Source organism: Marmota monax, unplaced genomic scaffold, assembly GCF_021218885.2.
Source record: "Marmota monax isolate L192 unplaced genomic scaffold, Marmota_monax_Labrador192_F-V1.1 WCK01_AAM20220418_F8-fsc00008, whole genome shotgun sequence".
Classification (NCBI taxonomy): Eukaryota; Metazoa; Chordata; class Mammalia; order Rodentia; family Sciuridae; genus Marmota; species Marmota monax.
Genome location: NW_026694432.1, coordinates 9,231,838 through 9,253,070, shown reverse-complemented (window position 1 = coordinate 9,253,070; position 21,233 = coordinate 9,231,838). Strand labels below are relative to the sequence as shown.

The 21,233-nt window shown below is 55.1% G+C and overlaps 1 protein-coding gene across 1 annotated transcript in view; it reads left to right on the top strand.

Annotated features, from left to right (window-relative positions):
• Window positions 1-2,439: 2,439 nt before the first annotated feature.
• Window positions 2,440-21,233, top strand: part of Kcnq4 (potassium voltage-gated channel subfamily Q member 4) — a 51,501-nt gene continuing 32,707 nt past the window's right edge. Inside the window, exon 1 of the mRNA XM_046469425.1 lies at window positions 2,440-2,753. Coding sequence (XP_046325381.1) covers window positions 2,440-2,753 — 314 coding nt within the window. The remainder of the gene's footprint in view (window positions 2,754-21,233) is intronic.

The window sequence follows — 21,233 nt, the reverse complement described above, 5'->3', positions numbered from 1 at the left end:
TCTCCCTTTTGAGTAAGAGTGGACCTGTTCCTCTATTACAAGTGCACCTGCAGGAGAAGCAGGCCTCAGTGCCCTATGGAGGTGCCTCCTAAGATCTAACCTCCATCCCTCTAGCTGAGACTTCAGTCTCTTTCCTCTTCCTGCTGCCTTTGAGAGAGTAATCTGGAACATGATGAAACATGTTGGGAAACATGATGAAAGACCCTCTCCCTGCAGGGAGGGCTCCATATGAGGGGAAAGGACGTATATTGTTCTCTTTGGGAAGAGAGCACAGGGTTCAGAGGTGATGCTGAGCTAGAGGATCAGACTTCCCAGAACAGACCCAATTTTAGATATTCTGGATGCTGATAAGGGCAACCTGAATTCAAGTCCCATTTCTGTCACTGAAGAGTCTCAAAAGACCCCAGGCCTTTGGCAGCTGCTTTCCTTTGCACCATTCACAACCAGACCTGAGTCCCATCTCCTGGGCTACTGATGGATACAGTTGTACACAGAGTCAGGGGAGGCAGTGCCACATATCTGTGGCATGTGTGTGTTGGGTAGGGGTGGGGGGTTCTGGCTTCAACTTAATAGGGGATGACTCAACCTAGCCTGGGCATTGCATCCACAGTAGGGTCTATGAAACCTTCCCTGGCTGTCAGCAGACAGGGCCATAACCTGCCCAGGAGCACCAGGTTCTGGCCCTGGACACACCCAGAGCTAAGAGCAGCAGGAGAGATTCCTGTCAGACCCCAGGAAGCAGAGGGAATAGGGTCACTAGGTGGTTGGGGTTTGGACCGGTTGCTAAGACCAGCTTGGCGATCTCCAGGTCCTGGCAGCCCCCTCCTAATCCGCCCACAGCCCTGACTCCTGCCCTCCCCCACGGGCCGCTCCGCAGATCAATGCTGCCTTTGCTGACAGCTGAGAATCGAGCTCGCCTTCCCGCCCCCTCGCTCTCCCCTCCCGCAGCTCGGCTGTGTCCCCCGAGATCCTCCCGGAGGAACCGGGAAGAGTTTGCTGCGGAAGCGCTTCACCCCGGGGCAGGGCCTGAGGAGGGAGAGGCTGGTGTGGTCACAGCATTTGACAAGAAAAAAGGGAAGGATGATCAGGAAACCCAAATTACTACCCTGTGCAGTGCCCTGAAGGCTAAAAGGAGAGGCCCCCAACCCAGGCTGGAGATGGAGGTCAGGCACTAAGAAGAACCAGTCGGGTGGAGAGTGGGTGCGCTGGGAATCTCCCCTCCTTTGGGTGGGATCAGAATCCCATCTAAGCAAATCTTAAGGGGCCTTTGCAAGGGAAGTGTCCGTTCCCCTAAGGTTTGCTCAGCGCTTACCTCTCCACATCCCATCTGCCCTGAACTTGGTCTCCTGACCTGGAAGTGAGGCAATGGAGGGTTTCCCACGATCTAGGAGGAGCAGGTAGGCGCATCAGGGGAGGCTCCTGTTCTGTACAGGGTGCTAATTGGGGGCTCCTCCTACGTGATGAGGATGGGAAGTTCAGAGGTGTGAGGAAACAGACACACTGCCCAATATATCTGGGTAGCCCTCGGGCACCAGGCCCTTCAGGTAGCAGCCAGAGCAGCTGCAACTGATTTCGGGGCTCACTCAGCACTGGGCGCACTTTGAACACCCTGCACAATGCGCGAAGGACACAACCCGACAGGCATACCTCCCGCAGCGCAGCCTGAACTCTGCACACCATCTTCACACGTAACCACGACCCATCACCTCGCGGACCTGAAGCCACCCTTCTGCACACACAAGCAGACAACCCTCCACTCAGGCACGCTAAACTCCACAGGACACCATGCCCCATCCAGGAACGCAGCCGCAACTCCACACTCCACGCCCCACTTTCCACAACCACCCAGCGGGCGTCCCAACCCTAGGTCGCCCTTCAGGGCCACATTGCCCTCAGTATCGGTGCACACCACTTGCACACGCCCAGCTTCCCGGCCCCACGCGCTGCCCCCGCCACGCTGTCCAGCCCCGCCACGGAGTCGGCGATCCGCGCGCCCTACCCGCGCCTTCCGCGAGCGGTCCCTCCCTCCGCCTGGCCGCGCTTGCAGGCTGGCTCGCTCCCTCCCGATTTGGGAAGGCGGCGGCGGGGCGGGCGGGGGCGGCGGGGGAGGGGCGGGGCGGGGGAGGCTGACATGTGAGCGCGCGCCGGCGGCAGGTGGAAAGCCGAGCGGCATGGAGCGCGTAATAAGAGAGTTGGAGTCGGAAAGAGCCGCCCCAGTCGCCGGGGAAGCGGGCGGTCAGTGCGGGCTCCGGCGGCCCCCAGGCTCCGAGCGCCCGCCCCCGGCCCCGGCGCGGCCCCGGTCCGACCCCTAGCCCCCGCCGCCCGCGCCTGCCCGGGCGGCCCGCCGGCCCCGGGTCCGAGCCATGCGCCGCTGAGCGCTCCGAGAGCGCCCCCGCCCCGGACCGCACCGGGCCCCGGCCCCCCCGCCCGGCGCCGCCCATGGCCGAGGCCCCCCCGCGCCGCCTCGGCCTGGGCCCCCAGCCCGGGGACGCCCCCCGCGCCGAGCTGGTGGCGCTCACAGCGGTGCAAAGCGAGCAGGGCGAGGCCGGCGGGGGCGGCTCCCCGCGCCGCCTCGGCCTCCTGGGCAGCCCCCTGCCGCCGGGCGCGCCCCTCCCTGGGCAGGGCTCTGGCTCCGGCTCCGCCTGTGGCCAGCGCTCCTCCGCGGCGCACAAGCGCTACCGTCGCCTGCAGAACTGGGTCTACAACGTGCTGGAGCGGCCCCGCGGCTGGGCCTTCGTCTACCACGTCTTCATGTGAGTTTGCGACCCCGCGCCCCTTGGCGTGCCCCGGCGCTGTCCCTGTACTAGCCGGGCTCCCTGGGGACTCCCCGCCCGCCCTGGCTCCGCCTCCTACCCCTCTACCCCGCGGCCGACCCTCGCCTCTCCCTCTCAGGCCTGAGCCCCGTTTTTGAACCCCCAGTCTGATCCTAACCCCTGATCTCCCAGCTCTGACCCCTGCTTGCCCTAGCTTTAGCCTTCCTCCAGCTCTACTCCTTATTTCCGTCCTGATCACCACCTCCTGCTCCTGTCTCAGGTACTCCCCACATCCAGCTTCTTAATCCCCTCCTCTCAGCAAGTCTGGAGCCACTGATGTGGGGCTCTTTTTTCCTCTTCCCCACCTCTCACTCCCTGTGTCCCAGACACAAAGAGGACTTCTTGGCCCCCACACTTGCTGCTACCTCTTTTCCAGCTCTGAAGCTGTGATGGGCTCCCACCTGGCTCCCCTTGGAGATGCTCCTCTCCGGGGACTCCCCCCCCCAAGCACAGCCCAGGGCTGGTCTCAGATTGTAGGTGTTTGGAGGTCTCCCCAGGTCATACAGGCCTGTGTGCTGTGTCTGACTTATCTGTTTCCACTAGTCTTGCCCTCCATCCTCAACTTCTCAGGCAGCAGCAGTAGATGCCGTGCCCTGCCCAGCTGGCTGGGCCCAGCTCGCCTGCCTTGCTGGCCCGCTGCACCAGGCCTGGCTTTGGGCACCAGGGGAAAAAGAAAGAGGAGAGGGGTTGGTTTGGAAACACTGACGTTGAGCCCCGCCCCCCCTCAGCAGACTCCTACAACTTTCAAAAACACTGACCCCTCTTGGATGTGAAGAGTGAATTTTGGCAGCTCAGAACTAGTCTTGGGGGACAGCCTGGCCCAGCAGGGAACATGAGAGGCCCAGTGGATATCAGTTAAAGGGCTGGGCCTGGCTCTGGGATGCCCGAGAGAGACCTAATGTGCCCGGAAAATGTGCAGCTATTAATCCCTTCTCACCACTGCCAGAGTCTTGGGGTCCTTTGGTCTTGGGGTCTCCTGGGTGGTCCACTTGACTGTCCATCCACCTGACTGTTCAGCAGTTCTGCTTGTCTGGCTGTCCCTCTGCCAGACTGAGTTTCCACCTGTGTGTGAATTGGCCTGTGTGTTCATCTCTCCACCTAACTGGCCAGCAGTCTTCCTGCTGGTCTCCTTCCATCCTTCCATTGGCCTGTCCAGTTCTATCTGCTTCTGTTTCTCCACCTGTCTACCTGGCCACTCTTCTTCCTGGCCTTTTCCACCTGTGTTTTGCTCTGTCTTCTTGCCTGTCCCCCTAGTACCTTCTTGCCTACTTCTGCCCAATCGAAATTGGACCCATAGAACTTAATGGCTGAAGTAGAAAACTCCCTCTGCCATTGTGCCTGGGGGTGGCAGCCTTGACTTTGTGCATACCCTGCAGGGCTGGGCCAGGGACAGAGAAGTGAGATTGCTCAGGACATAAAGTCAGGCTTGGTCAACAGTTAAGAGTAGCCCCATCCCTTGGGAGGCCTGAGATGAATGTTTGTTGATACAGAAGATAGTTGGGTTGATGAGGTTCATTGCTGGTGGCCTTGGGTGTGAGAGGCAGGAGCTAGCTGCTCATTGAGAGTGACTGTATGAGGACTGGGGGTGCAATTCAGCACTTACCTAGGGTGCAGGAGGCCCTGGGTTTGATCCTCAACAAAGGGGAAAAAAATGGTGACATTGTGGCAGCCGCCTCAGGTGCCCAAGGAAGCTGAGACACTCAGATCACAGCTGTGTCCTCCATAGGCTCCTCTTGGGAGATAACTTTTCCAAGGCATAGTTGGGCCTAGGAAAGCTAATCAACTCTGAGTGGGGTTCCTTAGCCCCCAAGGTCTGACCTCTCAGACCCCATGAGGGTCACTGGGGGTAAAGGACCTGCCATCTACCTCTCAGTCGGCCACTGTAGTCACCACCTTTGGAAGGGCCTCTCCTTCCTCTCCAGGAGCTAAATCCGCTGACACCTTTGCCCCACATCCTGCCCTTTCCGGATGCCAGGAATGCCCTGGCCAGGGGCATGCTTGTCCTGAGCACTTGTCCCCAGGAGCCCAGGCTGAGGCATTTCTTGGAGCTCTCAGGGAGGAAATGTGGTGTGAAAATGTCCGGATGTTTAGAGATCTCGGGAACTCTTCATTCATCTCAGAGGTCAAGGAGGGCCAGGAGTCCCACCTCTTAGGTGCTCTGTGACTTTGTGTTGGTCTCTGAGCTTTAGATCTGTAGGTTGTCAAAGGGGACAGAAACCCCAACCTTGTGGGCCTCCCTCTTGGATGAGGTAATGGGTGGGAAAGAGCTTGGTAAGCTGCAGGGGCCTGTCGGATGGTGAGGGATGGTTGTTATTATTGGGGCTGGGGGAGGGGACCCACACAGAAGTGTCTCCTGTTCTTTAGGAGCTCCAGATGTGGGGTTTCTCAGCCACTCACTGCAGGGTCTTGTGTGTTTTTGCCAAAAAGTGCTTCCTGCCCTTGGACTTTTAGCCCTCCCCTTCCCCAAGTGGGGAGAGTCCAGTGTGCAGTTAGTTAGTACCCCTTCCCCGGGAGATAGGCAGCACAAGCTTTGCACAAGCTGCACCCTTCCTGGCACCTAGGGCTGGGGGATTGCCCAGAGGACAAGCCTGATTCAGCCTCTCCTCTCAGCAGCTGCTGCTCTGGGAAGTGAGAAGTGCCAACTCCGGAGTTCTTGTTGAGATCCAGAATGAGGGGTGGCTGGGCCCTGGGGCTCTTCCTTTCTCTTCAGTCCTTGGTCCTGCCTCCAAGCCCACTTCTCCACCCTGCGCCCCAGCCCCTGAGCTCCTCAGCCTTTCCTGGGCCTTGCTCTTGGTACAAAATACCCATCACTGTCCATCCTGCTTCCTGAGCCTTGGGAATGGAGAAGCTCACCCTTTTCAGAGCCCTCTCGAAGGCCACACCACCCTCCCTTGAAATCTGAGGGCTGGAAGGGGCTGGTATAGAGCAAGGCCCCACTGCCCACCGTGCTTCCCAAGCCTCTGTGAGACACTGCCTGCTACTCCAGCCCCCAGCTGCCCAGTGAACGTTCTCTATGTGAAGGTTTACTGCTCTGTAAACATCCTCCCTCAGCCTTGTCCCTGGGGTCAGAAACTGTGGGAATGGGGAGGGGAGGAGGTGGCGGCAGTTCCTGGGGTTCTCAGGCTTTTAACTCTGGAGCCCCCAAACTTCCACCCTGATTGTCTGAGAAGGAACATCTCCTGGGATGGAAATAATCCCAGCAAAGGGCACCCCTAACCCCAGGCTTCCCTGCCAGGTCCATCCTCATATTTTGACAGCCCCATTTTGCTTCCAAGAAAACTAAGGCTCTAGAGACTAAAGTCACATGGTCCGTTGGTGGCAGATGCAGAGGGCCAGACCCCAGGATGCCTGACTCCCTGTCAGGACTGCTCCTTCTGCTCCCTGTGGCCACCCAGTGCACCCTTGGAGTTTGAACTAAGATTTCCAGCCGGGTGGCAGCACCCACTGTGTGCCAGGCACTGTGCTACGTGCTTTTAAATCACTCTCCCTGTATCCTTCACAGCCTCACGAGGTGGCTGCTGTTCTCCTCCCCATGTGACAGACAAGAAAACAGATTCAGGAGAGGTTGCCCAGAGAGAGTGCCCCAGCCCAGAGCTGGTGGGACTCGGAGCTGCTGTCCTCTGTATCTCAGGCCCAGCTGGCCCTCTGCTGCAGGAACCCTGGGAGCAGCACTCCTGTGTTGTCCGTCTGTCCTCAGCACCCAGCACACAGATGGGACTGGGGGAGGGGGCGGGAGCAGCGATAGGATTTTGTGGAATTGAATAGAAACCGCCCGGTAGCACCCAATGCAGGGGCACTCTTTTTGTATACATATATTCCTGCCATGTGCTCACCTGAATGTCTCCTGCATGCTTGCTGCAACCTTGACACACATGTCCATGCATATTGCACATGGACATGCAGCACACAACCAAGGGAAAGGAATCTAAAGCACGGGCCCGTACCTTTACGCTCACTTCCTAGGCACGCATGCTGGGCCTGTGGCCCCAGCCCAGACCCCAGGGCCGATCGGAGCTGGACCCCTGCCTGGAGGTTTGTCTTTATCTAGCCACAGCCGCAGCAGAGGGCACCTATGATCTGTGCTTATTTGTGCATCTGTGTCAGAGGGCAGCCACAGGACGGTGTAGGAGCAAGATAGCTGGCTTTCTAGAACTTTGCTGGCCTGCGCTACCCCTGGAGGGTCCCCAAGCACCTTCCCTCCAACCCTGTGGTGTACTATTGGGTACACCAAGGCTCTGAAAGTGACCCACACTCCTCTAAGGCCACACCTACTGAGGCAGTGGTAGGACCCTGCCAGGAACCCAGGCCGCTGCCTCCCACACCAGGACTTCAGACAGCAAAGTTCCTCATCCCAGTCCATAGAGAAGACTCCAGGAACTTTACCTTGTGATCGGGAAGCTCTTGGAGGGTGACCCACATTTTTTGTGCTGCCCTTTTTTTTTAAGCCCCGGTCTCTTTTTTGGCCTTTCTAAGGAGGGGGAGAGTGGAGAGACCCTCCTATTCCTAGGTCACCTGCCTCTTCTGTGCACCCCTTTGCTCCATCCTTCCTGATTCTCCTTTGGGGGTCCTAGTAGAACCTTCTTTGTCCACCTACCCACCCCAACTCCATAGTACATTCCTTTCTTCCATTGAGGAAACCCTGCTGGAGTCTGACTTCAATTCCCATTGCTGCAGAAGCCAGTAACCTTGGAGTTTTGGAGCCAGGAGTGCTTCAGGAATGGTTATTCTTGGGCTGATGGTAGCACTTTGAGTGGGTGATTAATTTAAGGTTCTCGGAGCCATCAAAGACGCTGAAAGTGCCTGGGAGCAGGGAGAGGAGGCTCTGCAGCCTGGGCCTGCCCCCAGAGGAGCTGTGCAGGGGGCTTCCAGACTCACGCAGCAGCCTGAGGTGTCCCCGCCCCCCCCCCCACTGTCCCTCCCTGTCACCCGTGCTCTGCCCATGCAGTTCTGGGGGCAGGTTAGATCCTCTGGTGGGCCATGGGGCTCAACAGGGAATTCTGAGTGTCTGACTGGGGCAGCCCCAAGTGTGAGAGTTGAGGGTCCAGGGTGGGGAGCCGGGGCACCATTCATTTCCCCGGAGCCTGTCCCACAGGGAGGTAAGAGCCTGGCACAAGTCTGACCGATCTGGGTTCAGTTCTGCTTCTGCCCTCAGCAGTCCTGTGTCCTCGCTTAGTTACTTCACCTGTTCTGAGCTTCAGTTTTCTCATCTGAAAAATGGAAATAATGCCTGCTTCTAGGCCTGTCAGGGCTGGAGGACAGGTAGCAATGTGCCGCTGTGCTGGGGACAGTCTTGAGCCATTGATGTCATTGCAATTATTACAATAATGTTTTTATTGTCATCTTTTTCTGCCTGTGGGGAGAGGTCTGACTGACCAGTGTCCTTGGCTCTGCACAGTGAGCGTAGGAGAGTAGGAGCTGGGTTTGCCGGTGTCACCGTGTGAGTGGCTCTCCATGGACAGCCTGATGGTTGTCTTTGTGGCCTTCTGTGGAGCATCTACCAGGCCCATCTGAACCTTGTGTGTGTGGGTGAGAGAGAGAAGTGGGGGGAGAGATGGGGTCTTGCTGTGTTGCCCAGGCTGACTCCTGGGCTCAACTGATCTTCCTGTCTCAGCATCCTCAGTGGTGGGGACTACAGGCTTGTGCCACCAAGCCTCCATCGGAGCCTTTTAATTGCGTTCTCTTATTTCATCCTCCCAGCCATTATGTCTGGTGGGCATCATCATCCTCATTTCCTGACTGAGGAAAATGAGTCTGGGTGAGGGGACGTCACCTGCTTGCCTACACCCTTAGATAATGGAGGCACCAGGACTCCAACCTGGGGCCCCAGGACACACATAGATTTGCTTCTTCTTTCACTTGACAAATGTAGTTGAAGAACATCAACACTGTGCCAGGTGTGGGGACCAGGGCAGGGTCTGAGGGAGCAGGAGCCCACTGTGAGGAGTCCGTGGAGCAGACGGGAGGACTGACCTCTGCTGCCTCCTCTTTTAGAGGCTTGAGGGCCATGTGTGTAGGCGTGAGTGTGTCTGTGTGTTATGGGGAGACTGTGTGTACCAGAGTGCCATTTTGCAGCTGAAGTTTGGGCATCATGGTCAAACCCTGGCAGCTAGCCTGGCCCCAGGGATCCCCAGAGAGCGAGCCTTGGGCCCCTGAGAGAGGCAGGCCATCTCCCGCTCTCTCCTGATCCAGTGCTGTCTGGGAATGAGGGCAGAGAATCCAAAAGAGTTGTAGAGATCTGTCTCACATTCCCTGGGAAGGTGCCCTGCACTCTACCCTTATCCCTGAGCCTCACTGTCCTCTTCTATAAAATGGGCTTGTCAGGAAAGTGGGTCACTCACTTAGGGCTGCAGAGCACAGAGCCGTGCTGGATGAGTGACAGGAACTGCTGATTCAGGACCTGGGATTTTGTAGTGGGTGGGGGCTTATATTCCAGTCCCTTGCCTAGGGACCCATCAGAGGACAGGATAGCACTTACAGGGGAACCGGGGAGGCCGCTTGCCCCCAGTGTGGTGGGCTCTGAGGGGCTGGAAAGAAGGTACTGATCAGACTCCTGGGGCACCCAAAGAGCTCCCCAGGATTCTAGGCTCTCTGGGAAGCTTTGTTCCCAGGATAGGATCTGTGTACCTGGAAGTTGGCACCTGGCTGTGGGGAGTGGGGAGGGAAGGGGAGTGAGGAACAGGAGGGGCAGCCCCAGGCAGCAGACTAATTGGAAATCCAGGGACAGCACCTGAGGGAGGGAGGCACTGGAGCCGGGAACTTGGCCCTTCTTTCCTTTTCCTTTCCTCCCAGAGAAACAGTGGACAGAGTGGGGTCTCTAGGTGCTGAAAGAAAATCTTGGGACAAAACTCTTCCTGACTTCTCAGATACCTAGGCCAGGCAGATGGGATGGAGAAAGCTTGTTGGAGATAAATGGAGCATGGTTCCCACTGACACCAAAGGGATGGAGGTCAGATATCAGAAAGGACTGTCCAATAACCAAGAGATAGAATGAGATTCCCTGGGAGTATTCTTTCCAAAACTTGTAGACCCCTGCTAATAGGGCCTGACAAGATTTACTCTATGTCCCCATCAAGCAGAGGAATGTCACCCCTCCTCCACATTTTGGAGGGTGGAGGGGAGATGCCTGTTCCTTTTGAGCCCAACATGGAGGAGGGATCAGATCAGGAACCACTGGCTTTTGAATTGGGGGAGGCAGGTGGCTGGCTTGCATCTCTTCCCACCCTTCCTTCCTTGCCGCTCCTCCCTGGGAGCCTCAGGCCTGTACAGGTCACTGTCTTTGGGTTTATTTTTTGCTGGGCTTGGCCCTCCCCTGGGAGGGGAAGGGTAGGGAGAGAAGAAGGGAGGAAGGAACAGCTTTGTCAGCACAATCCCTGGCGCCTCTGCTCCTGCCCATTTGGCCTGACTGCCACCCTCTACTGGAGGGATCAGTCCCTGGGCATAATGGGGGTGCAGGCCTGGGGGGGGGGACTTCCTCCCCTGGGGGCAGAACCAGCAGGTCAGAAATAGGCTTTTCTTCCGTCCTCCAATCCCCGCTACCAGAGCAGAGGCCTCATGTCTGAGCAGATTCAGGACTTCATTTCACAGATGTGGAAACTGAGGCCGGGAGGAGCAAGCGAATGACTAAAGACACAGCTCAGGAGGTGGGAGTTATACACTACAGTGTGTGTGAGGGGGCTGGGGGGCAGGAACTCTGCCTCTGTCCTCTACAAGGAGGGAACACCCCCCAGGTCATTCTCTCATCTGACTTTTAATCTTGGGGATGGTGGCAGTCTGGTGCGAGGAGAGTGTGTGACCCGAGACCCTGCAGAGGGAGGGCAGTACCACCTGGGGATGCCGCCGGAAGGTGTTTTTCCCTCAGTATTGGGGATTGAACCCAGGACGTTACACATGCTAGGCAAGTTCTCTACCTCTGAACTACATCCAGCCCTTTTTAAATTTTATTTTGAGACAGGATCTCACTAAATCATTCAGACTGGGCTCTCGCAATCCTCCTGCCTCAGCCTCCCAAGTAGCTGGGATTATGTGCGCGTGCCACCCAGCCTTGGCTTCCCATGCTTTTTATCTTTAAAAAAAAATCCACATTAGCCTGTTTTACACATAAGAGGATTAAGGTATAAAGAAGTTAAATGACTTACCAAGGTCAACATGGCTGATAACTGGCAGAGGCAGGGTTCAATCTGAGAAAGAGGCTCCTGGGAGCCCGGACTTACCTATACCCTGCTGCTTCCCCAACAGCGGGGTCTGGGCCCCTTCCTGTGCTCTTTTTCTCTCCTTCCCTCCTTCCCTTTCTCCCTTTCCCTTCCTTCCTTCCTTTCTTGTTCTGGGCAGACCCCAGGGCTTTGGGCATGCTACCCTACCACTGAGCTCCTCCCCAGCCCCCTGGGCCCTTCCTTTTAGGTGCAGACTTCCCCCAGCTTCCCTGGCCTGCTTCCCTGGCTCTGTCAGCAGGGAGTTGACCCCCTGGGACATCAGAGGTTCAGCTCCCTGGGGACAGCCTCCCTCTCCACAGTGTCATCCCTGAGGCTCCTGTGTTGCCACCTCTGAGCATCTCCCCTGGGCATCTGAAACCCAGCATCCCTCTCAAAACCCGCCCTCCTTCCTCGCTGCACCTGACGGTGACACCCCCACAGCAGCGTCCAAGGGAGGACCCCTTCAGCAAGCACTCTTTGCTCCTCCTGGGCCTGCTGATACGTCCAAGCCACTATTATAGTGACAGGCACTATTATTGTTCCCATTTTGCTGAGAGGAACCTGAGTCTCAGAGAAGGGAAAAACAAGGCCCAGCAAGTTATACATCTTGTCCGTGACCCAGTCAGAATTCCAGCCCATGACAACAGTGACTCCCGAGCCCTCCGTGTTCCAGCGTGTGGTGCTTTCCCTTCTGCCTGCGGCTCCCTCCCTTCTCCCACCTGCCTCATCATCAGGCTGACCTCTGTCCCTCCTGCATGTTCCCAGTTCTTGGGAGGCACTCCTTACCCCAGGCTCAACTGGGGGTTCTCAACTCACTGTACCCCATGTGTTCTTGGTTTTTCCACACTGAGCCATGGGGGGAAGGGGGGGTCTGAGCCCCCTACATGGCACATGGTTTGGAAAGGAATGCAGGAAGGACGGTGGCCTTGAGGCCAGTTGTAAGGAGAAGGGTGTTTGCCAACTGGAGAGAAGTGAAAGGACACCTTGGTCCTCTGTGTGCTGAAAACTCTTGCCATTTTATCCCGAGAGTGTGTGCTCTAGGTGGAAGGAACAGTTAGAGCAAAGGTTTTGAGATGGGGCTTCAAAATCCCTCTGCCCAGGATTGCAGTCTCTGGGGTATCCAGGGCCCTCAGGGCTTGGCCTTGATCATTGGTTTATGGAGATGGGCCTTATCCTGTGGGCAGTGGGGAGCTATAGGAAGGATGGGCCAGGGCAGGGACACTGAATAGGAACCAGCCCTTGACTGAGCAAGCAAACTCCAGGTCATCTAGTTCTTCCAGTCCCCGTTATGTGGCAGGCACTATTGACAATCCCACTTTGCAGGTAGGAAACTAAGGCTCAGAGAAGGGAAATGATGGGCCAAGTTGTACAGCTTGTCTGTGGTAGAGCCAGGATTTGAACCCATATCTGTGAGACTCCCAAGCCCAGGCTCCAGAGGGTTCTCAGACACATCAGCACACTGGGGTAGTTTTCAGTGGCCTAAGGCAGAACTGAGGATAATAAGAACAATGTGGTAACTTTTTCATAAATCTAAATTTATTCCATTTAAAGGACTGTCTTTGGGTCTGAGATTATGTCTTTTCTTTTATGAAATGATGGGCTGGGAATTTTTTTTTTTTTTTTTTTGGTTAAATGTCCTTACTTGGCAAAATAAAAAGTTGACAACCTTAAGCAGTCCCCTGAGTGTTTTTGGAAATTTTACCAGTGCGTGAAATCCCTGAGTCTGGGCGCCTTCCCTCCTAGCTGGAGGGCCAGAATAGGGAGTATTCTAGGGTAGATGGAAGGATTAGGGGGACAGAGGAGCCTCAGGCCCTGCCTCCCAGGACCAGCCCTGGGCTCTTTTCCAAGATTGGACTTGGGGGGCAGGGCCAGCCAAAATCAGGAGTACTGGATCAGAAATCAGCAGGCTGGGTTTGGTGCCTGCACCTGCTTCCTGGAGACTGTGTGATACTAGGCAGGTGAACCAACCTCTCTGAGGCACCAACTTCCTTCCACATAGAAGTACAGTTATGATCTCCACCTGCCCACCTCACAGGGCTGCCTCCTGTACCAAGTGCTTGGTAAATTACAAAGTGCTCTGAAGAATGTGTGTGTGTGTGTGTGTGTGTGTGTGTGAGTTTTAATATATATAGTATATATATATTTCTTTTTCATATTTATTTTTTAGTTATAGGTGGACACAATGTCTTTATTTTATTTTCATGTGGTGCTGAGCATCGAACCCAATACCTCTTGCAGGTGAGCACTTTATCTCTGAGCCACAACCCCAGCCTCATATAATATATATATATATATATTTAATACATATATATTTGGTACTGGGGATTGAACTCAGGGGCCTTTGGCTACTAAGCCACATCTCCAGCCCACTTTTGTATTTTATTTAGAGACAGGGTCTCACTGAGTTGCTTAGTGCCTTGCTTTTGCTGAGGCTGGCTTTGAACTTGTGATCCTCCTGCCTCGGCCTCCCGAGACGCGGAGATTATAGGCGTGGGCCATCACACCTGGCTGGTTTTAATATTTTATTTTCCCTTCCTGGGCTGCCACTTCTCTTGGGCCCTCACTTGCCTGCACTGTTTGAACCTTGAGGAAGAGACCTTGAGGGGAGTATTAGGCCCTGTAAGAGCAGGTCACTTAGCCTGGAAATTCTTTTCCTCAGGAGCCCTGGATGGCAGCTCAGAGATACACTTGGGCTGAGGCCTGGGGAACTCTGGGAAAATAATGAACTTCCCGGGAGCCAGGCTCAGAGTTCTCAGCACGGAGTCTGGCATTTAGTAATAAGAGTCATAGTCTAATCTATAGCAGGTATTGTGCTAAATATTTCTCACAATGTACTTCAAGAGCCCTATGAGGTAGGTATTGTCATTATCCCTGTAATCTACAAGAGGGCACTGCAGTGTGCAGGTTAAGCACGTGCCTTGTCACAGACCGTAGGTGGCAGGAGGTGGTGAATGCTCTCTGGTCTCAGTCCAGACGACAGAGTGCCCTGAAAGCCTGAGTGTGCAGAGACCCTGTGCTGGGCCAGGGTGGGAGCATTGGCAGAGCTGCAGTGGGGGTGGGGCGCCCCTAGTGCATGTTATGGCCCGGGCTTGGAGTGGGGAAGCAAGAGGCACAGTCCTGCTGGGTGGCTTCCAGCAGTCACCTCCCTCTCTGGGGCTCAGCCTCCTTCTCTGCTTTGCTCTTAATAATAATAAAGATATTAATAGCAAGTGTTTATTGAGCACTTACCAAGGGCCAGCTGCTGCTCCGGAACTTGCCATGCCTTCTCTCACTTGGTCTCTCAACAACCCTGTTGTTGGGCCCCTTTTTCCAGATGAGGGAGTTGAGGCACAAAGATGTTAGTTAAGTAACTTGCCTGGGTGTAGGGACTCAGACCTCAGAACTCCAGTTCTAGTGGCACTTATCCCACTGCCTGCAGCCTTCAAGTGCAAGTCCTGCTCCTACCCTGTTCTATACTGGGAACTTGTTCTACACTTGCTCTCATTTGGGAAACTTCACTGGTAGTCTCTCGAGGCAGACCTTATGCTTTATGCTGGGGACAGAGCAGTGAATCAGACCTTTCCCTGGGGAACAAGGGGGCCCAGAGGTTGGCAATTACCAGGCAGGGGGATAAGTGCGACTGTACAGAGTCTTGCAGGAGCCCCGCACAGAGCAGCCCTAAAGCTGCACACAGCCCTAAAGTGGGCACAGCAGGGAAGCTTTCCCAGAGGAAGAGGCTTATATTGCGATAGGAGGGACGAGAGGGATGGGAGTCAGCCAGGCGAGGAGAAGCAGGGAGCAGTGTTCCGGACACAGCGACTAGCCCAGGCGGAGACCCAGAAGTGAGGCTGAACATGGCATTTGCAAAGGACAACAAGAAGTCAGCGGAGTGGAAGCCTAGAGGACGCGGGGGTGTCCAAGAAGAGGCTGGGATGCTAGCAGGCCTGGGTTGGTGGGGAGAGTGCCAGGCTGAAGAGCAGCACCTTCCTGGAACTGGAGGTGGGTGGACTTGGGCAGATTTGTATTTTGTAAACTCCTGTCTTGGACCGTGAGGAAGATGGCGGAGGGAGGTCTCTGGCAAGAAGCCCCGGGGAAGCCATTGCACTGGGCCTCCTTTTTCCTTTTCCTTTCCCCCAGGGCCAGCCCTCTGAGTGCCTCCTCCACAGCTGTCCACTAACCCTGCCCAGGGCCTGCCAGCCTCAACCTGGCCAGGAGCCCTGGGACTTTGCCTGTAGGGAAAGCTCTGCAGCTTATGCAAACCCGAGTGGGGGGTGGGGGTAGGGGGAGGCATGTGTGCTGAGCGGGGGTGCCTTGGAAGCAGGGAGGGTAGGTGAGGGCCCTGAGGCTATCTAGAAAGAGAGTCTGGAGATATGAGTTTGGGGTCTTTGGGGGTCTCTAGAAAAGTGTCTCATGGGAGCACACAAGGATTTGGCCCAGATGATGGTGGGTACTCTGGAGAGGGGGCAGGGCCTGGGTAGCTGACCAGTTCCAGCTCCTCTCTCTCTTTTCTTCTCCAGGGTATGCAAATAACTGGTCTCAGTCAGCCCCCACAATCTACTGATGGGGAAGCTGAGGCTGCAAACCCGACAGGAACTAAATAAACTCAGGTCAATGGTGGAACCCAAATCAGAACCCTCAGTCTCAATTGTCTCCAACATGATAAACAATGCCCACCTTTCTGCAGAACCTCACCAAAGTTGACCTGGGCCCAAGTGCCCTCTGGGTGGTCTTGGACAGGTTTCTCAACTTCTCTGAGTCTTAGTCTCTGGGTCCAAATTGTTCCCTTATATTGGGAAGGAGGTCCCCTCTCCCACTTGGTAGTCCACAAAGCATTTTATATTTATTGTTTGCAATACTGTGGATTGAATCCAGGGGCACTCTACCACTGAGCTACATCCCTAGCCCTTTTTATTTTTAATTTGAGACAGGGTCTCACTAAGTTATAGAAACTGGCTTCAGACTTGCCATCCTCCTGCCTCAGTGTCCTGAGTTGCTGGAATTACAGGCATGGACCACTATGCCTGGCTCCACAAAGGTACTTTAAAGCATACCTGGCCTGTTGTGGAGTATAATTATTGTGTGTTCAGTGCATCCCACTGAATTCCTGTAACAGCTCTGGAGGAGCTATTACACCATTCTACACACAAGGCCCTGAAGGTAGAAGTGACTTTCCTGAGGTCATTCAGCTGAGAAGTGACTGAGATGTAGCAGAAGCCCCAGGTGTCCAGGTGTCTACCCAGACCCTTGATGGACACAGCTCCAATTTGTGCTCCCCATGTAAATCAGCTGGTATCACAAGCAAAACCCATGCGGCAGCTGGGCAGGGGCTGTGTGTGTGTGTGTGTAATGGGCCAGGCTGGCCTCCTGGCTGGAACTCAGCTCACCCTGTGCCCATGATCAGCCTGGCTGCAGCTGCTGCCCTGTGGAAGAGGAGACCTTCGCCCTTGCCCTCCTGCACCAAATGTTCTTTTGCTGGGCCTGGCTTGCCGGGGGGCGGGGTGGGGGTACTGCCTGTGGAATGACCACAGGGGCACCTGCCAGTCCTTCCCACGGTGGGATCTGACTATCTAATGCTCCTCACATGACAGGCATGGGATGCGCCCAGGGCTGGGGAGAGGGATTTGGAGTCTCCTAATCCTGAGCTGCAGCCCTCCCTCTGTCTTGGCCAGGGCCGTGGGAGAGGTTTGTCCCTGCACTGTGCCCAGTGGCCCTAGTTCAGATCCCTGGCATACACCCAGCTCTCTGCTTGGGGCCTTCTCTGCCCTTCTCATGCTCCCCACCCTCCCACCATTTGGGCAGAATTGGGAATCATGGGGGAAAATGCTGGGGCAGCTGGGGCTGATGGAGGTGCTGTGCTATGCTGCATTTGGGGCCAGAGCATGGGGGCATTGTCAGGGAGGTTTAGGACCTATGTTAGGGCAGAAGATTAGTTGGGGTGCAGAGATGAAGTGTTTGGGGCTAATCCTGGGCTACCCCTTCCTGCAGAAATTTGGCTACAAGTCAGGGAGGCAAATGTGTGGGCCATGCCCCCCCCACCCCTGCTGGGCAGTAAACACTGTCGTCGCCTGGGAGATGGGCCCAAACATCCCGGCCCCCCACGGGTTATTTATACCAGGACTCCCTCTCCTTCTCTGGCCTGATCTGGCTCCTCAATCCACCCTCTGAGCTGGGAGACCTGAGCTGAGGGTCCAGCTCCCTGTCAAGGAGGGAGGCCCCAGTAACAGGCCTGCTTATACCCCACCAGGAACTGGGCACCAATCTCTACAGCCTGTCCCTTTGGAGGCCCTGGGTCTTGTTGATCAGAAGCATGTTCCCAGGCCTTGGGTAGCTCTGAGAGGCCAAGGCCTAGGAGAGAGGCCGGAGCCCTGGGACTGAGCCTTGGGTTTCTTCTAATTGTCTACATGACTTGGCCACTTCCAATTTCTCTCTGTGTTCAGTGGGAAGGAGGGTCTAGATTAGAGCAAAAATTTCAATCCAATTTATTTATTTATTGTTTGTTTGTTTGTACTGGGGATTGAATCCAGGGTTGCTTAACCACTGAGCCACATCCCCACCTTCTTTATTTTTCATTTTGAGATAGGGCCTCACTAAGTTGCCGAGACTGACCCGGAACTTTCAATCCTCCTGCCTCAGCCTCCTGAGTTGCTGGGATTACAAGTGTGTGCCTCCATGCCTGGCTTCAATCTGTTTTATTTTATTTTATTTATTTTTCTTTTTTTTCTTTTTTCAATCTGTTTTAATCAGTAGATCTAGTCCTTGAAATGAAACCTGGTGCATAAGCACAGCACATAGATAAAACACACCACAGCAGGGCTGATCTGGGAGGGGGTCCAGAATTCTGCCCACTCAGCCTGTGTGGCCCTACATACTAACCTGGAGTCTGCATGTGGCCCTCCTTGATCTAGGACACTGAGTCAGAGCTGCTGGTGTGTGAGCCTGAAGGCAGCTGATTTGCAGTGAGTGTAGATGGAACCTGAATGAACAGGCTGGGGCATCCACAGGTGTGTACCCAAGGCCCCTCCTAAGGAGAGATGAGCCCAGTGTGGGAGGAGATGGGGGCATGCCATGGATCAGAGGGTAGCAGGGGCTGGATGTCCCTTTCATGCCAGGTTTCAAGCAGCCTGGGACTCCAAGGAGTCTAGGAATTTAAATTCAAACTTCCAGATTGTTCTGCAGGTGCATGTGTCAGGAAGGATAGAACGTATTTTATTGAATACCTTGTTAATTTGATTTAAACTTTTAAGTATTTAGACTTATAATATGTGGCTCTCCATTTGTACTTGTTCCCTTCCCTGCCAGTGTTAGTGGCAAGTTTGCATCAACTCTCCCCTCTACCTGCCCACCTCAGCAGCGTCCCTAAGACAGCCTTCCCAGAACTCTCAGGCTTCGGAGGACAGGGTGAAAGTCTAAGTCACTGAGGCTCAAGGTCCTGGCAAGCTGGGTCTTCTGTTCACTCCTCAGATATTGTCTGAGTATCCACTTGGGCTAGCCTGCGGAACGTGCAAGAGTCAGACTGGCCCTGCCCTGGAGGATGGATCTCAATGAGGGGGTGAGATGAGAGTGGACAGAGGTAGGAACAGTTTCAGCTCACAGCTTGTCAGAGAAGAGAGTGACAAGGGGGTCTCAAGAGTGCCCAGAGGGGCCCTAGAATCCTAACCTGGGGCTGGAACAGCTTTTCTTCCCAAAGCAGAACAGGGATTCTTGGGATAGAAGGGCACAGAAGTCACCAACATGAAAATGTTCAGGGGACGGGGAAGGAGTGTGGCTGATTCTTAGGGTGCTTACAGCCTCCAAGGCTGGGCTAAGGAGCTTGGGTTTAGATGGGAACAGAAGCGATTGTAGGATTGTCAGTGGAGGAGGGGCATTCAGACTGAGGCAACATGGGCTGGGGCTGGGCTGAGCGCTGGATTCCTGTAGGCAGTTAACTGGGCAGCTGGAGGGAGAATAGGGCTGAGTCTGTTCTGGCCAGGAGTGGGAAGTGGAGGCTTAGGAAAAAGAGTCGATCTACTCTACCCTCTGGGATCATACCTCCTATCTCCTCTGTCTTGTCTCCTGCCATTCCACTGCCCTGAGTCTCCAGGTTGGAGAAAAGAGCACATCACCCTCACTCCCTTCCTCAAAGTAGATCCCTTCAAACAGTAGACCAGTCAGGACACCTCAGTTGTCCAGGAAGCTTTCCCTGGCTGACTGGATCCTCTTTCATTCGTTTATTCATTTTATCACTCAGTAAATATTAAGTGAGAGCCTACATTGCACCAAGCCTTGTTCTAGGTGTTGGAGAGAGTGTGAACAAGATACAGTCCCTGGCCAGGCGCAGTGGTGCTCGAATGTAATCCCAGCAGCTTGGGAGGCTGAGACAGGAGGATCAACAACGGACGAGGCGCTGAGCGATTCAGTGAAGCCCTGTCTCTAAATAAAATACAAAATAGGGCTGGGGATATGGCTCAGTAGTCAAGTGCCCCTGAGTTCAATCCCTGGTACCAAATAATAAATAAATAAATAAAGTCCCTGCATTCATAGCTTGATTTATGGGGGCCAGAGGACCAGAACTGTGTCTATCCCTAGTGCCCACCCTCTAGCTATCTATGTCTGAGCTGGGTCTCTGGTGACTTGGGTACAGGGATTCTCCCCATTACCATTCATTTGCTCCAGCAACCCTTGGTCAGCACTTGCTTCTCTAGACACTGAGCCATAGGGAGGGGCCCAATGCCCAGCCCCTGGTTCTCTCTACTCACTCCAGATGGACTTTGAGCCCCTTACAAAAACCTTCCTGGCCTTGGTTTCTTTCTTTTTTTCTTTTTTGGTATTAGGGATTGAACCCAGGGGCACTTAATCACTGGGCTATACTCCCCAGCACTTTTTATTTTGTATTTGGAGACAGGGTCTTGCTAAGTTGCTTAGGGCTTTGCTACATTGCTGAAGCTGCCCTTGAAATTGTGATCCTTCTGCTTCAGCCTCCCAAGCTGCTGGGATTACAGGCCTGCAGAGCCTTGCTGGCCTTTCTTTCTTTTTTAAGATTTTTTTTTAGTTGTCAATGGACCTTTATTTTATTTATTTATATGTGGTGCTGAGAATCAAATCCAGTGCCTCACACATGCTAGACTAGGTTTCTTTATCTACTGAGTGGGGCTTTGAGGAGGCCCTAAGGAGGGGAGGGGAGCAAGAGATGGCTCAGCTCCAGTAATGCCCATGAATGGGCAACTTTGGTTCTGGGGTGGGAGTTGGAGGGGTAACAAGGATTCAGTATTTATTTCATTATCAAGACAAGATAATAATAGTTGCTACCTATAGTGGTCACTGTCAGCCAGTGTATCTTCTCACATGCATCTTATTATTATTATTCCTCACATGCAGCTCTATTTGGTGGAAGTATATGGGTGTATCTTTTCTCTCATTTTCTGAATGAGGAAACTGAGTCTTAGTAAAGTGAAATGACTTATATGAGGTCACACGTGAAACTACCTGACACTGGGAGCTCTTGAGCACCGTGCTATATAATGTGCTGTCTGGCACCTGCCCCTCCTGGGCACTCAGCCTGAGAGTGAAAACCCAGCCCTGGCACCCGTCCCCCTAACCCTCCCCCTTGGTCCCCTCAGTGGCTGGCACTGCCCTGAGCCTGGGCACTGGGTCCTGCGACCCCGGCTTGGACAGTACCCGGGGCTGGATTAGGCGAGGACTCGACTCAGGAGCCTTGGTACCTCGGGGTCCCGGGGCGCTTGGTTTCTGCACCCAGCCCTGGCGGGTGGGCAAGCCGCGTTTGGGTGGGGTGTCGCGTCCTCCCTCTCCGCCCCAGGCTTCAGGGACGCGACGGTTCCTTCACACTTTCCGCTTGGCCCGCTGCTCGCCTTTCAGGCCGCCGAGTTTTCAATTGTTAATTTGGAAACGGAAAAAGAAGCCGGCCGGGCGGGGAAGAAACCCGAGCCTAGCGCCGCCCCTCCCGCGCCCGGAGTCTGCTCTCGCCGAGGCCCCGCCCCTCCAGGTCCGCCAGAGCCACGCCCAGCGCTGGCCCGCCCAGCCCGCCCCGCCCACACTGAGACCCGGGATCGCCGAGTCGCGGCGCCGCGGCAGAGGGGGAAGGGACCCCGCGTCAGAGACGCGCCGAAGGCTGGCGGGGGGAGGAGTCCCTCAGGAGCCCTCCCCCTCCCGAGGAGGCCGCCTGGTTGTTGGCCTCTTGTGTCCTGAGGTGAACCCAAGCCGCACGTGGGCGTCTTCCGGTTAGACCCCTGCCTCCGGACTGCAGGACCGGGTACCA